General features: G+C 43.9%; 1 protein-coding gene across 2 annotated transcripts in view; it reads left to right on the forward strand.

Moving 5' to 3' along the window:
• Positions 1-2,730: 2,730 nt before the first annotated feature.
• The window catches only part of CYTH2 (cytohesin 2), a 222,662-nt gene continuing 207,871 nt past the window's right edge, over positions 2,731-17,521 (forward strand). The window contains exon 1 of one of the 2 annotated variants that reach the window (XM_085616447.1): positions 2,731-2,972. In XM_085616447.1, the coding sequence (XP_085472573.1) occupies positions 2,954-2,972 (19 nt within the window). In that variant the 5' untranslated portion in view covers positions 2,731-2,953. The remainder of the gene's footprint in view (positions 2,973-17,521) is intronic. The other variant, XM_085616448.1, reaches the window with a different exon arrangement.

Raw genomic sequence — 17,521 nt, forward strand, 5'->3', positions numbered from 1 at the left:
TACAATGCCAATAGCTCAAACTCTTATAAATGCGAGACCTATTGCATTGCAAATGCTTGTTTATTCAGTCGCCCTCTCCTTATCTTCCATCCTCTTCATGCCTTCTATTTCTTAGTGATGGAGCGTGGGTCACCAGCTCTGGTCACACATACTCCTAATACTCACCTGGGCCCAAACCACATTCACACAGTAAGCTAGTAAAGCCCGCTGACATCAGTTTCGTGTAAAATATACCTGTAAGTTTTATTATTCACCTTTACCAAGTCTTACCAACTCGATAAATATAGTTTCCTTCTTCAATGAATCAGGTTGCTGAGTTAGTTTAAGGTAGAATGACATTTACCTCTTTACTCTGAATAACCACAGACTCCGGAAGTTTTGAAAAACCTTTATCTAAATTAATTTGTGAGTCAAAATTCAATTACAGTAACCACCATCATTTCAAGAGGCAAAATACTCTAAACAATTTAGAGCAAAAATCAAATGATTAATGAGGAGGGTACCTAAAAAGGAAGAATGGGGGGGAAAGGAGAGAATAGGCATAAAGGACAGATTTTCTAAATATATTTACCTATTGGTCAAGATGAACCCAACTCCGAAATGGGGGGCCAGAATAGAATATCCAAAACAGGTCACAGGTAGAGAAACAGGCAGATTCAGATCTGGAAGGATATCTTCTTCTAAAGTACAACCCCAGCGTTGCACACCTCACTGGCACTACTCTCCTCAGGTGTTCCTTTTCCGCAATCTCTTTTTATCGATCAGTATCTCAAACTCTTGGACAGAGTTTCTGGCAGCAGCAGCGTCTGAGACAGCGTCTCGGACAAGAACTGGAGCAGCATACGCGTTGGGTCAGTGACAAGTCAGAATGACAGATCTGACAAGTCGGATAAGGTCTCTAGCTATCTTACCTCAATTATACTGTTCTTGATTCGTGTACCACCCCCCATGTATCAATTCTTATGTTTTCCCTTATTCTGATTGGTTGGGATGAGGAGGTGAGTTCATCACACCACTTAGAATTTAACATTTTCTCCATGAAGCATTGTTTATGATCCCGCCCCTTAATTTTCTTTTCCGATAGCTTTATTCCCACACGCATTTCACATTACTCAGTAAGTTAAACAATTATATTCAACATTGTTGCTCTTGCAGGGGTCATCAGTTGAGCTTCTCAGCCTTTTTCATGCAAGATGACCTTGGCTGAGTGACACAGGAGCCATCTTTGTTTCTGGCTAGTCTCTATGTGCATGCGCGCAGTTTATACGAGGTAGGGATTCCAGTCACCCTCTAGGCCCAAACAAGAACTATTAAAAAAGTCAGAAAAAGACACATTAGAACACAGAAACAAATGATTTCGCTCTATACCACTTATCTCTACTCTATTCCCATTTACTTATTTAAATCCTTTGCATTAGTGTTTAATAGAGCGCACGAGGTTTAGTTTAGCAGTAGCAGATGCATTAGCATGTGAGTTCGAAGCGGCCATTTTTAGTGCCATTGCGCAGCTGCAAAAGTTTCCCACAAAAACCGACAGAGTCATACTACGTAGATGCAGTAGACGCATATGCAATAGAATTCCCGCGTTTTGTCGGCCATTTTAGGACATTCAAGTTACGAGTTTGTGATCTATTGCAGTTTTAGTATTTCACAAAACAGATTGATTACATTGTTACATATTATTTGAGAGGATTAAATCCAAGCAAGTTTCTTTTACAAATCCTTGCTCCATCATTAGTGTAGCCTCCTCTCAGACCAACGCCTGTCTACCTTAATCCCTCTTATTATAATTCTGCAAATGGCTCATGCCTCATTTCATAGATGGAAATCTCTTCTTCTTTAAAACCCCTATCCCTGCAACCACCTCACAATACCTAACTTCTGCCAGCCCATTTATTTATCTATCTTGACAAATATTTTCCTGAAACCACTGCTACCCACTAATGATTACACCTAACAAGAATGTTATTTTTTTTTTAAACTGGGAAATTAAAAAAAAATGAATCGTGAGAATGTATTTTCCCCATTGGTTTCTATTGAAGGAGAGGTAGTTTCAGGCAAGAGACAGCCAAAAGAAATCAATTTTTGGCTCAAACAATAGGGAGTCTCTCGCCTGAATTGGGTTTATTTGAATGTATGATTGGAAATTTAGCTCCCGTTTGCTCTGTGAAGGTACTAAATTGAAACTATGAACCGTCTTATGAACCATGCGCCATGGTGAATTTGAGTATTTATGTTTAAACCTAATAACAGTTAAAAAGAAAAAATTCTAAAATAATGTATTTAAAAAAAAGAAACAACAAGAACAGACTCTTTAAGTGCATAGCTAGGAAGTGGGCGCGAGACAGCGGAGCATAAAGCCAAAATAAATGCAACAATGGAACCAAATAAAGTAAAAGTAATTTTTGTGTGCGAGGCTTTTAAAACACCCAACGTCCCGGTTTCAATCACTCTCTTGCCTGTTTAGCCCTCCTCCCTCTGTCTTTCATTGGCCTTTTAAGTGACGCAGAGCGTTCCGATTAGTTAAGAGTACATTTCGCGTCAGGGATCGTTCTTCTTTACCTCATGCGCAACCCTGCTCTGATTGGAGGACCGACTAGCCAAAGAACGCCCTCATAAAGGAAGCGCAAGACAAAGGCCTCAGAAAGTCGCATACTGATTGGGGTTAGGGATGTCCTTCTCGCCTGACTGACGGTGCAAGGCAACGTTCAATTGGCAATTTGTGTAAAAGGGTGCGGCTAGGGATGGGCGACGGTTCGGCTGGGAAGGGCCGTGTGTGTGAGCTCGTAGGCGAGGTCGAGAGATGGTCTGGGTGAGGACGACAGAGCGGCCTGTGTGGCCGGTGGGGAATATGTGATTAGGTACGAAGTGCCTGAAACATAAACGGACATCGCGCGCCAGAGAACCGCGTCCAGTTTCGAACCATTAACCCACACCCTCGCCGCTTGCAGCAATGGAAGAGACAGTCTACGGTAAGAAGGCGTCCACAGGGCTGGGTGCGGTGGGGGAGGGGGGCTGTCTGCTGTCGCTCCATTATTCCAGGTCGCTGTAGGGGGAGGGATTCCCCATACATTATGTGGTCTGTTGTTGCTAAGTGACCTGGATTAGCAAAAACTGAGGTCTAGAAAGCATGCTTCGGGCCTGGGTGGGGCATGGGAAGCCTATGTGGATTTACTGTAGCCTGTGTGCGGTTACCGGAGTACAGTGCGACGGTGATAGCTTATACATGCTTATGCTGGGAACGGAGGTCCTTTCCATTTCAAAATATATCATTGACGTTGAATGCAAGCAGCTGTGTTCTGCAACAAACTGCGGAGACTGCAGAAACCCACCCGTCCATCTGCTCAATTCCTGGGTTAGGTGGTCTGGAGGGAGGGGTGTTAGAGGGATATAACCGACTGCTGAGAATGCAAACCAGTAAACCTTGGGTGAGTTTGGGAGCTGCAGTATAGAGGTGACGTTAGATTTAGTTATTCCATTTGAGATGGTTATCTCTCCTTAGAGAAGTGATGTACGCGACGTTAGCGCGATGGCTTGAGTGTGGGCACCTGAACTCGGACGTTACTTTATTACATGTTGGAATATAGTATGTGGGCACATGTACAACTCCACTTGTCTACGTACAAGCCTTTCGAATAGGTTCTTTGCCTGCTGCGACGTTAAGGGGAATATATCGGCAGCCGAAGATGTTGCGACCTAGTGATGAAACTGAGCGCTGTTATTGTGCTCTGGTTGGCATGTGGCAAATGTAGTCTAGCACAGTGCCCGCCAGTCCTGCGCTGTAGGTGGAAGAGCGATAACAAGTCTGTGTCTTTATAAAGATGCTGGAGCCTCTGTTTACTGTGTGGAGCACTGAGCCTGTGACAGACAGCCTTCGCTTCGTGGAAGCTGCTTGTGTAACGCCTGAACGTTGCGAAGACAGCCTTTGTTTTGCTTTAGATGCCTGTGCTGCGGTGCTTCGCTGTGGATAAAACATCGTGCTTTTAATACACTGAAAGTGCTTCTGCTGGAGAGTGCTGACAGTCTCACAGCCTAGGTTTTGATGTAACAGAAGACACTTGTCTGATGGGCAGCTTGGGTTTCACTATAGAACCAATGATTGTCTTTAGAGTAGCCTGGGATTCACTATTGAAGTCTGTGTATCTGGAAAACAACAGAGGCAAGATGGCCGCGGGCGAGCTGAGCTGAGCAGTCACTACTGATCCCCTCTCCTGGTAGCAAATTGGATGATGATGCACTGGCTAACCGGACCCTGATGGCGTTTCTCATTACTTGGTACAAAGATTCACATTCTTATTCCCTGGCCCAGGTTCTGACCGAAGCGTCAAACCTATCGGATTTGACTCGATTAAGGGAGAGCTTTGCGAGGCTCCGGAGTGCGTGCTGGAGGTACTGCTTAAAGGTAAAACTACGGAAGATTAACACTGACAATATGCCTCCTCGGATCGCCAAAGCGGATAAGGCAAGAGAAAAAACAAAAGACCAGATATCTGATCCGAAAGATGCAGCGGGGGTAACTGCACATATCAGAGAGCTAGGGGCTACTCGGAAGACATTGCCCTCACAGCGCTCAAAGAGAACTGATTTAAAAAAAATCCGAGCTATCGGATAAGATTATCCCGTCTGAATCTGGCGGCTTGCTAGATACAAAGTTGCTGAGGACAGGAAAATACGACGAGGGGATAGGAAGCTTCGGTGAATCAGGGAAAGTTAAGTCTAAAGACAGAGAGACTTCCCTCCGGCAACCTACCTTGTCTGAAATATTCGCCGGCCAGTCTGCTGCACCAGGGATACAACCGCTAAACGAATCCAGCAGTCTCAAACACAGCAGCGATCTTGGTGAGCTCGGGAGCGTCCTCGAGGACGCTGGAGCCGCGTCAGTTACGGACGCTCCAGTTGCCAAGCAACAGCAGCTCAGTAATTCTGACGGAGTGCAGGAGCAGTCAGCCACTCGCACAGAGTCTGCTTCTACGCCTGCCTCTGCCTCTGCCTCTACACTGGCAAGTGCTTCCCCCCCCGAACATCGAGGCTTCACAGGCAGGCATAGCTACTCTGGGGGTGACACGGAGTGCAGATCAGGAGATGATGGAGGCAATTACTATACTCGAAACAGAGGTGAGAAAATCTAAGTCTACTAATCCCTTTGAGGGCCCTTTGAAGACCATGAAAGTGCCGCTGCCCATCGGTGGAAACTCTTTGTGCCTCACACCAGAGGCACAGCTGCTAGATTGCAAGGGGCTGGCATCGTTGAAGGGAAAAGGCGATGCGGGGTCAGGGGATGGCGAGAAGTTTTTTTCCCTTAACGAAGACTCGGACTCGCATTCAGTTTTGCCAAGCGAAGACCTCACGGAGGAGGATGAGGAAGACGAGGAAGATGAAGATGTCGATCCTGAAGAGGTCTCAGTATCTGACTCCAGCTCCTCCGGGGGTGATACTGGCCAGAATGTGGGTAACGAGTCAACTACAAGGAAGAGGCAAGTCAAGTTAAAAGTAAATACTCAGCGCCCTGGCTCGCTTGGGGGAGCCGAGAGAGGATTACTGTGGGATTATCCAGGAGTTTCTCAGGCAGGACAGGTGGATGATGGCAATGAACCTCTGAATCATAATGCTCCTTTTGACACCCTGTTTAATATGCTAAAACAAATCCAAACAGAAGCCAGAGTCGTTAGCCGCAAGGCGAGGCAAGACGCAAAAAAGATCCAGTCTTCGCTAAGGAAGACTAATAAACTGTATAGCGAGCTGGTTGGTAGAGTCACGGAGGTGGAGGAGCGTACGAGTAAGCTTGAAGATGACTGTAGCAGTTGGCAGACTTTTAAATCAGTTCAGGAGAAGGCGACAGAGGATATGCATTGGAAAATGGAGGATTTTGAGAATCGCCAAAGGCGAAACAATGTCAGAATTCTGGGGGTGGCTGAAGGGGTCGAAGGTCAAGACATAATGCGATTTGTGGTGAATCTTCTTAGAGGGGCGTTTCCGGAGTCTCAGTGGCAGTGGGACAGAGAGGTCCAGAGGGCACACAGGTTTCCTCTTATGCCAAAAAAGGGGTATGCGGCAGATGGTGGAGGAAAGACGGGTCACCCAAGAGCTATTTTAGTTTATTTTGGCAATTTTCTCCTTAGACAGGAAATTATTGAAAAAGCAAGCCCTAATAATAAGAGATCCTTTGACGGCGTCACATTTTTTGCTAGGCCGGATTTTTGCCACGTGACGGTTGAACGGAGATGGAGGCTGAGGCAGTTGATTCCAAATTTCCAGGCGCTACATTCAGAAGCTTATTTATTGTTCCCGGCCAAGCTGAAAGTAATTACTCAAGGTAGAGTTAGGATGTTCTTTTCTGAGGTCAAAGCCCAGCAGTTCTTGGACGAATTGAAAAAATAGGGAACATAATATTTTTACTGGACTTGATGGTTCTTAATGTAAGTTTTGGTGTTTAGAATCACTATCCACAGGCCCAGGGGGTATTAGTTAGCTGGAACTAGCACTAGTTTAGAGCTGGAGAGGGGAGAGGGGTTCGACTACAGCCGCTCAGAAACGGCTACATATAGGTCCTCAGACCTATTTGCCTGTTTGGGGGAGGGCGGGTGGGCGGGTGGGTGGGGGGGAAGGGAAGGGAGGGGAGGGGAGCTGGGTGGGGGGGGGGAGTACTTTGGGGTGAAATTTTGTATTTTTGTTGGTTTGATAATGCACATTTTTTCACACAGATATCTTTCTATGCTTTTCGTATTTTTGTGGGCAACAGGGTACACACAAAGCGGGTGTAGGAGACAGTATCATGGAGTGATAGCTCAATGTACGTATTGGTTGCTGATAGTATGGCGGTTTAGGGGTAAGAATTTTAGCAACCTCCTGTAATGCCCTGTAGGATTGCTTCAATAAATGTTTGTGGCCTGAATAATCATGAGAAAAGAATGAAAGTGGCAGGGTTGCTGAGTTCTTTGCAGCTCGACTTGGTTTGTCTCCAGGAAACCCACATTGAAGTTACACAGCTTTATTTGTTAAAGCACCTGGGATATGAAGTACTAGCAGCTAGTAAGCAAGGGACTAGAACAAGGGGCGTAGCAATATTAGGAAGAAAAAGGGATGTGGTGGTGCATCGGAAGAAAGAGGACCTATGGGGCAGGTGGGTGATAGCAGAGCTGGGTTTCAAGGGGATACGGATGACTTTAGCCACAGTATATGGTTCTACAGAAGATGACCCTGATGTCTGGCAGTTTCTGGACATCGAACTCGCACAGTGGCCAGAACCAGCTATATGCTGTGGGGATTTTAATATCCATGCTCCAAATAGCTCTTTTCTAGAACCCGGGGGGCGATATTTAGGGAGAAAGAGGAAATCTTTTAAAGCCCTATCTAACATGGTTTTGCACAACTCCCTTACTGATCCATGGATAAAGCTGCATCCCTTTAAAGATGGAAGCACCTATTTTTCGGCCCCGCATAAAGTATTGGTCAGGCTGGATTACTTTCTAGTTTCGAATTCCCTAATCACTCAGGTAAAAATTGAGAAACAACCTAGAATAATCTCAGACCACAGCCCTTTAGTTTTAACATTAAATACTACACAGATAAGCGTTACAAAAGCTCAGTGGACCTTTGAGCGTATGCTGCTAAGGGATGACGCTTACCAGAAACGAATGGAATCATGGATTAAGCTCTACTGGGAGATTAATAGAGATACTGCCCCTCCTGGCGTGGTCTGGGATTGTTTTAAGGCCGGGGTCAGAGGAGAAACATTGAGCTATGTGCTGGCTAAACGGAAAATAGAAAGAAGATATCTGGAGGATATAAGGACTAGACTATCGACAGCGGAGGATAATCTTGCTAGAGCTATAATACAGGGGCTTCCTTTAGAGACCTATTTAGCTAGGATTACGATTCTTAAAGGGGACGCTACTGAAGGCATTAGTTCAAAAGCCGCAGAAAAGTACTTAGCGCATAAACAAGACTCATACGAGCTGAGTGAAAGAGTTGGTCACATCCTTGCTGTTAGAACTAGACAACGCATAGCTATGGCCGACATTAAGGAAATCCAAGATAGTCAGGGCAATTTAGTTACTGATCCCGACCTTGTTAGAGAGGAGTTTCGAAAATTTTATGCTAATCTATACACTGGGGAAGAGGGGAGTACTTCAGCAGAGATGGAAATGGATCGGTATCTTAGGGACATTACAGCTCCTCTCTTGTCACCACAAGACAGAGATGAGCTCGATGCTCCATTTCATCTAGAGGAACTCAAGGGTGCTTTGGACGGCCTGCCCTCGGGAAAAGCCGCCGGGCCAGACCAAATCCCGGTTGAATTTTATAAATTGTTCCAAGATATTATAGCGGTGGATATGCTCAATGTTATGATCCATACACAGCGGGGGGGGCTACCCCCAGAGTCCTGGGGTATGGCAGATATTATCGTTATCCCTAAAAAGGGGAAACCCCCAACACTCCCTGGATCATACAGGCCCATTACACTCATGAACTCCGATATAAAAATCTACTCTAAAATGTTGGCGACGAGGCTCGGAGGAAACATAGAACAGCTTGTAAGCTCCTCACAGCACGGTTTCATACCAGGCAAGGGAACCACTCTGCATGTCAGGACGGCCATAACAATGTTTGACGCCGCAGGGTCCCTGGGGGATCCTATCGCAGCATTATTCTTAGATGCCGAGAAGGCCTTCGATAGGGTCGCCTGGGGATTTTTGTGGGCGGTTCTGAAATGGTGTGGTATTGGAGACGGTTTCATAACTGCTATTCAAGCTTTGTACGTAGGTCCAACAGCCAAAATTAAAGTAAACAAGGGTCATTCAGATACAGTGGTTATCTCTAGGGGTACGAGACAGGGATGTCCTTCATCTCCCCTGCTCTTCGCACTATTTCTCGAGCCTTTTTTACGTAGGTTGGAGGGAAACAATAAAATCCCCCCAATAGTTTTAAATGGCCGGGTAATCAAAATCTTGGCATACGCAGACGACGTTGCCATACTCACTCCGAATCCAGATTTAGCTATTGGCGAGGTAGAAATGGAAGCTGGTATGTTTGGGCAATTTTCGGGCTATAGGCTGAACAGGTCTAAAACCCAGATAGTTAAGAATAGATATGTTCTTTGTACTGACACTAGAGTTGCCCTTTCCGCTACTTATCTGGGGATAGTAATAACCCCAAACTTGGATACTCTCGTTGAGTTAAATATAAGTCCTCTGGTTGAGAAAGTAAAAATAGATTTAGAGAGAATTAATAATCTACATCTCTCGTTAGTTGGATGCACTAATGTACTTAAAATGAGTATTTTACCAAAATTCTTATACCTATTCAGAGCAATCCCGCTAATTTTCGTAACCAAGTGGTTCAATGTCCTGGAAGGTATATTTAATAAATTTATATGGTCCCATGGGAAAACTCGTAGGGCCTACAGATTTATGACTTTACCGAGGGATAGAGGCGGATGGGGAGCTCCGGATTTCAGACTATATTATTTCGCAACTGCTCTTCAATATATGCAGGGGTTAATTGGAGGAGTGGGACATCTTCAGAAAGCTATTTCATCATCCACAGACATATATGCAATTTTATTAGGACAAGAGACAGAAAATTGTTTCTTATATTATACTGACCTTGCGTACTTTAGAGAGAAACAGTTTAGGACCCTTAATGCAGCGATATATGTCTGGAAGGTTTTTCAGAAGCGGATGGGACTTGGTCGGTTTAATAGATATGTCAGACTGTATAATAATAAGATGTTTCCCTCAGAAATCTTTTCAGATTCAGTTATGGCCTCATGGAATCAAAAAGGAATCGTACAAATTGGGGATGTAAGAGATTCGGAGCGAGTGGCACAGTTTGAAGTTCTTGTAAATAAGTATGATCTGTCTAGGAGAGATTTTTTTAAATACTTACAGGTCAGAAGTTTTCTTCGAGACAAACGCGGTGGTATAGCAGGATATAATACCAATGACTTTATGGAAATATTAGTTAACGGGGGTCTACATACAATCAGGTCCGCGTATGCTTTATTAAGTAAAACCAAAGTTGATGACTTGGATAAACATAGTCGCAAGTGGGCTGAGAAACTTGGGGGAGAAACGGAGGATTTTCAGGAGTCGCTTGAATTGGGCTGTACCATCCTGTGCTCTGCTCCTTTGCAATCTCAACATTACAAAACTCTATTTTCGCTTTACTATACACCTGCTAGAATCGCCAAATGGGGGGGCAGTGCCGGGATAAATTGCCCTCGCTGTAACGCACCTGAGGCTGATATAATTCATATGTTTGCTACCTGCCCCCAACTGCATACCCTTCTTCGTGATATAGAGAATTTCCTGGATAGGGCATTTGGGATACGGTTAGTTCTCTCTCCCGGGTGGATTCTCCTGGGAGTAGGCCATGATGGAATAAGTGAAGAAGTTAAGAGGTTTGTCTTTATGACAATGGCGGTATTTAGATTAATTATAGCTAGGGCCTGGCTAGACAAAACTCCTCCCTTAATGCAGGTATGGCTAGCAAAACTTATTGCGACATATAATCTGGAAAAACCTATATATGCAAAAAAGGGGAGAGCAGGGAAGGCTCTGGGTAAAAGAATTTGGGAACCGCTAGCAAGATGGAGAGAGGGGATAGGGTAAAATTGTAGTATGTAAGCCATCGCTTGGTTAAGATATGGTAAGCTGAACTATATTTGCTCTTGTATTTGATGTACTATTGTTTATCCGCATATATTATGTATAAAATGTGCACTGTTTATTGAGAAAATATTAAAAAGAATTTAAAAAAAAAAAAAAAAAGAAGTCTGTGTATCTAATGGACTGCCTGGGTATTGCTGTAGAATGCAGTTAACCTGTTATGTTACTAGAACACTGAGTGATGAACGCGGCCTGTTTTTTAGCTGCATAGAGTTGTGTCTGAGGCAGTCAGGTATTCATTGGAGAGAGGTGAGCGTCTGATAGCAATCGGGGTAGAACTGTAGAGGTAATATCACAAAATAAAATGATGGATGGAGTGTTGAAACTTTTCAAACACTCGCCCCCAGTCACAGATCTGGGTTGAATCCATTGTTGTTTTGCTCGCCCCATCACCCCAGTTTGGACCCAGCTATTAACAAATCAGTCTTGACCCTGTTCCCCATGCCACTGGAGTCAAGCTAGCATGGCTAATGAGGGGCGATGCCCTGAAACCGGTCCCAGGATGCTTTTTTTTCTAGTCCGGGAGGACCTGGCAATTTGAAATGGACTATTCCCATGGGGAGCAGGGGCAAGACTGATTTGCATGTTGCTGGGTTTAAACTGTAATGGCCTGAGGAACAATGTTTGACATTGTTCAGCATTCTGTCCATCAATTGTTCTTTTTGAAATTATAACTATAGAGGTGTCTGAATGTATGTGCAATGATTTGCTTAGTCCCTGACTGTGTGTTCAACCAATCAGTGAATGCTGAAAACCCTTTGATATTTAATTCTAACATGACTGTGCATGTGAAAGTTGACTTATCGTTTGGCCCCTATTATAGCTCTCCTCGCGATTTCTTGCTCCAGACATGTTCTTTGGCTATTGTAAAGCTTTGATGTTTATATGAATTATACAATTTTCTGTTATGGACTCTATGATCAATCTCTCTATTTGTATATGCATTTAATGCTTGGCAAAAAGTTCTACTACCCTGATTGTTCAGGTTCACACTGAGCAAAACTACAAATTAACTGTCAAGCAGCTAGGACTCCACTGTAGATGGCTGAATGTCCGATGGGCAGCTTAGGCATAACCATATAATGTTCCTGTTCATTCTGCTTTCTGGGTGGAACTGAAGAGACATTCAACATGGGAGGACAAGTTATAGGCAGAGGGAAGGTGAGGGTCAAAAGCGGAATGTGTTATGGGTGAAAGCTGCCGCCCTCTGCACATAACCACTATGGTGCAGAGTTGTAACATGTTGAGTGAGAAAGGGATAAAGTTCAGAGGAGGAAAACCACATTATGTCCCATGGGCATAGTCTGAGAAAGATGTCTAAAGTAGACAAAAAAGTGTACTATTCATGCTAGATTTTCAGGATGTCCTTAGGATGAATTTAGCGGTACAAAAGGGGGTGGTGATGGACGGAGCATCAGAACCAATCAAACACTCACACCCAGTCAACAGATCTGGGTTTGATCCATCACAGTTCTTTAGCCCACTCTGCCACCCCAGTTCAGACATGGCCATATGCAAATCAGTCTGCCTTGCCTTGCCTGGACCAGAAACAAGCTTCCTAGGACCAGTTTCTGGCATTTCAGCCGTCCCTTGCTCACTTTGCCACTGGATTCAAGCAAGCCTGGCTGAAATGCCAGAAACCAGTCCTAGGAAGCTTGTTTCCGGTCCAGAGAAGGCATGGCTTGGCAGTTCGGGCTGGACTGTTCCCATGAGGCACAGGGTCAGACTGATTTGCATATGGCAATGTCTGAACTGGGGTGGCAGAGTGGGCTAAAGAACGGTGATGGATCAAACCCAGATCTGTTGACTGGGTGTGAGTGTTTGATTGGTTCTGACGCTCGGTCCATCACCATCCCCTTTTGTACCGCTTAGGATGAATTTATCAACATTTAATTCAAATAGTTCATTTTCATTGCGCTTATCCTGAAAATATGGCATAGATTGGAATAATGCTGGACACCTGTGGTCAAGGTGAACATGGATGTTAGAGGTATGGAAGTCTTACCATCTGATATCTACGATGTACTGTTTGGGGTCAAGGATAGCACCTTCTGATGTTTTTGTCCACTGGACAATTAGGCCTACATTTCCCTGAAGCATAATCCATTTGCTCCCGGTTTACAATACCACCGTATATATCTGTGAAAAAGGATTGACCGCTCTCTCCTCAGTAAGGATTTGTATCCATTTGCATACGTTGCTGAAGCATGTACATCATTTTGATTCAGCAAAGCTTTTTATTAGGGTGAGAGCACAATGGAAATGCTTTGAGTTTAGTGTGCACTACTAACAGTAGTTTCAGTATGGAAACATGGTTGCAAAATGTAGGAATATGAGGGTTCTAACTTTGATCTCCGATTGTATGTGGATGATTGCCGAAGTCTAAAAGCAAGATTGATGATTGTTTGATTTAAAAATTTATGTGGAGCTTGAAAAAAAGGTTGTGTTAAACTATTGTGCAATGTTAACCATTTCTCTGAGGCGTCATTTAGTAAAAACACCTTTGATACATGTGAATATTTAAAATAACAATGAACAGAGTCAGTATAAAACGAAAATGGACAATATGAAAAAATCTTAGGTGCCAAATTCTTTTCGAGAACACAAAATATTCCTTATCGGTGTGTCCTTGAATTGCGGTAGTTGGACGACTTTCTATTTATGCATGACAAAATATGGTTGTTTATAGTTTGCTAACATCTGATGAGCGATTGCAAATTTACTTTCTCATCAGCCTGCCTTCCTTCCCCTGTAAAAGTTTTACTGTTGTATTTTTCAGGAGTACATTTTGCAGTATTGGGTGTTTGGGGAGTTCTGACAACTTTTGAGTCTTATTCGGCAACACATAATACAACCTCACATTTCATTAGAGACAAAAAGGTTAAAATCTCAAAGAAACATGGCCCTACGCCTGGCTAGGGAAAGCCCAGGAAATGCAACCCTATTTAACAATTATAAGCAAGCTCAAAAAGCTTTCAAGTCATCCACACACAGGGACAAACAAACAGCATCCAATCAGTTTTGGCTGAAGTTAGTTCATGCAAGTAAGAATTCCAACACAAAGTCATTTTGGTCACTAGTGAATCTGGGCCTACTAGGTGGAAGCGGGCATGGCAGCGCAAACATAAGTGAAGAAGAATGGACTCAGTTTTTAACAAACCACTTTAGCAAACATGCAAGCAGGAACGGCTATTCTAGCTCCTTTCCATCAACCGAATTAGAGCCACCACCTTCTAAAGCCAAATGTATAGGTGACACGGGGCATTACAACTTAGTTAAACACGCTCGGGAAGCAACAATAAATGATAGAATGGAGAAGTTTGAAGATCCTACGACAGATTTTGACGGCTCCAGAAACATTCAGAAACAATATTGCCGCACAATTAGTAAAGCTAGGTTAGAAGGAGCTCCTGGTCCTAACGACATTCCCCAGGCCCTGTCTAATCGGATGTAGATCTGTGGTCAGAACACTTGGCTCCCCTATTTTCATACTGCAGGCTTAACCACAACATCCCGAAGTCCTGGAAAGGAGCCATCATCCACCCTATCTATAAAGGTGGCAAGAGAAATGACCCTAAAAAACTACAGAACGAAATCTCTTCTCGACGTTGAATCTAAATATTATGTTAGTATTTTATTGGAAGAGCTGTCGTCCTGGGCTGAAATAACAAAGCGCCTTCCCTTTAACCAGACCAGCTTTGTGGCTAACTCCGGAACAACAGGCAACCTACTTGCATAATGCGTTTTGATGGAAAAAGCGGCAGTCCAACGTAACCAACTTCACTGCTGCTTTGTTGATTTCAAATCGGTCTTCGACCGGGTGCCACGGGCCGTCTATGGCAAAAATTAGTGAGCTGCGGTATACCTCTGGCCCTCCTACAGCCATAATCCAACTCCATTCAAACACCTCGATTAGAATGAAGCTGGGAGAAGGCTCCCACGTTTCAAGGAAGATACAGACCAAAAGCGGAGTCAAACAAGGTTGCGTGTTGGCTCCACTCCTTTCTAACCTTTTCATTTTGGACTGATCTCCCATACTCTACAACGTTAACTCCCACCCCCCTCAAATAGACAGGACTGATCTCCCATACTCTACAACGTTAACTCCCACCCCCCTCAAATAGACAGAACCCGTACCAGCAATCTGTTATATGCTGATGACCTCGTGTTACTAAGGCACACAAGGGTCGGACTACAGAGGTTACTCGATTAGCTGCTCCCCTGCACAACAAATAACTCCCTTGAACTGAATTTGTCAAAAACAATGACCGTTGGGAAGCGGAAGCAGCATAGAGGTGGGTGGTTTTTCAACAATAAAAACATCGAAACAGTACCCTATTACAAATACGTGGGAATTTTCCTGGATACCAGAGACTTCTTTTTGAAGCAGAGAGAGGCAGTAAGGGCTAAAGCACTGTCACTCAAGGTTGCCTCAGCGAAACTCTCGAAACAGCTACTCGGCCCAAGCCTAACTCCACTGCTAATGGTGATGAAGGCAAAGATTACTAACTCCCTATCATATGGGCATGAGATCATGTTGGGCGCAATCAGTATTACACTGAATAAATTAACTACTAACATTTTCAAACAAGCATGGCACCTTCCACGATCCTCATCGCCAGCCCAAATTAGACTTGAACTGGGCTTATTAGATCATCATGGCGTTGAGGCCGGTGTGTTCATCAAGCTGTGCAACAGATTGCGCAACTCCAGGGAAGGTAGCCTTGAGGCTAGTTTTTGGAACGAAATATCGACCAGCCAATCCAGCCAAAAACATCGGTGCCATCTGGACTATTCCCTGCAGTTACTCGGTGTCAAGGAATACTGGGGAACAAATCCATCTCAGCGGGCGTTCAAGTCGGTCCTCAATAGAAGTGTCCGGCTTTGGTCTTTTCATTCTGACATGGCAAAACTGTCTAGAAGGAAACACGCCTGGGCGGTTATTTCCTACTTCAAACCGGCGGTCGAATCATCTTATTTATCAAGTACGTTCGCACTTTTTTGGAAGTTAAAGTTTTTATAGCACTGATGATGGAAGAATGGCCTTTTTTAAAGCACTTACCTGAATGGCGGTGCCCTAGTGTTAGTACCGAATGTAGGGAGTGCGGCTACCATTCTGAAGCAATGGAGCATATAGCCTGTGCATGTCCCGCATTGCTTAACGACAGAAGGACCTTACTGCGGGATGAATGGGACAAACTCGGAGCTCGTACATGCCAACAGGCTATAATAGCTGCCATGAACTCGGGAAACATGAAGCTGAACATTCGGTTCACCAAATTTGTTGCCAGAGCGGACAAAATACTTGGGAAAAACAGGGCCGCTAATCTCTTTACCTCCTGGTTTCACCGCCATGCCGCCCTCTGATCAATTTATGAACTCTTGATCATCCAGTGTTTGTTTATTCGAACATCGTTTCTTGCTCTGTATGTAAACAAAACACGTTGTGCCTGCAGGAAGAGAAACTCAATAAAGAAAATTGTGCTTACAAGACTAAATAACGCGTACCGTGTAACAAACGAAGTAAAAGGGCCAGTAGCCATGGAAGATTACAAATAAAGACATGGCTGTACTAAGAAGGGACTAAAAAGCCTAACTAGTCGTAAGTCTGTAGTTACGAAGGACAACAGCACAAGCCAATGACAAATATGGGTAGGAGTGACCGGGGATTCTCTTCCATACTCTACATCCGATCTCCAGAGCAGTGCATGGGTGCTGGCTCAGGCTGGACCTAAAAACTCACAAGAAAATAATGGTGTCTTACATAGCAGCAAGTACCCTGCACCAGCGAGGTGAAATGACAAAAAAAAATGTTTAGGTATATAGGTGGAAAAAAGACAGACAAATGAAAAGTGAAGCACTCCTTTTGTATATGTAATCAGCCACACAGACAACTCAAGTAGAGCCCGGGTCACTGTTGCCTTTTGAGTACAGAGTCCTAGGTGCCTCTTTTTCCCACCTCACGTTTGTTGCTTGTGTGGATAAAGGAATGGGTAAAGAGTATCTAGTGACTGGTATTTTCTGCTGGCTATTAGCTTATTCCTGTGCATTGTTACTATAAAACATACAGGAGCAGGCCACTGAGGACAAAGGGGAAACGCAATATTGCTACAAGAGGCTACACTAAGGAGAGCACTGTATTGCACACACTTAAGTTGGCCAATTATTCTACCCTGGATAAAATTCCAAATACTGACAGATTACATTTCCATCTACCGAATGCCTCCAACGAAAACACTACTTTTCCAAGACGTTGCATGCATCCTATGGAATCAGTCCGGCCACAATTCTAAGAGAATTGTGCTAGCCATTTGTTTATGTTTCTGGTTTTTAAATAGACCAAGAGTTGGTTTTATAATAATGTTATAGGAGGGTGAGTTTAAAGTATGATTTTAGTCCTTCTTTTTTTTTTTTTTTTTATTTTTTTTTTTTTTTTTTTTAAAGCAATACATTTTTATTTTTTGATTAAATTAATCAATGATACAGAAATGAAACTCCTTTTAATTTTAGTCCTTCATATGGAGAAGTCCCGATAACTCTTCATTTTGTACTTGCAGTTGTATGGTTGCATTTCCTTATTGTCATTGCAGCCTGTGGCATCCCTAAGTAGCTAGCAATCGTCTTTGCCCTTCATACTTCTCACCCACTCATCTCAAATCTGTCCGTTAGGTGGTGAAAAAAAACTCCCTGCTGGCTGCAATAATCTCACTTTAATAGCAGATAATGAAACTATATTCCCAGCCACTGGGAACAGCTTGGGAATAAGCATTAACAACGGGCAGGTACCGGAGCCTACTAAGTGAGGCATGGGAGGGTAGAATAGAGGGCCTGGGGGTGGGGAGAGACCTGTT

Source organism: Triturus cristatus, chromosome 7 (assembly GCF_964204655.1).
Source record: "Triturus cristatus chromosome 7, aTriCri1.1, whole genome shotgun sequence".
In the NCBI taxonomy this organism is placed as follows: domain Eukaryota; kingdom Metazoa; phylum Chordata; class Amphibia; order Caudata; family Salamandridae; genus Triturus; species Triturus cristatus.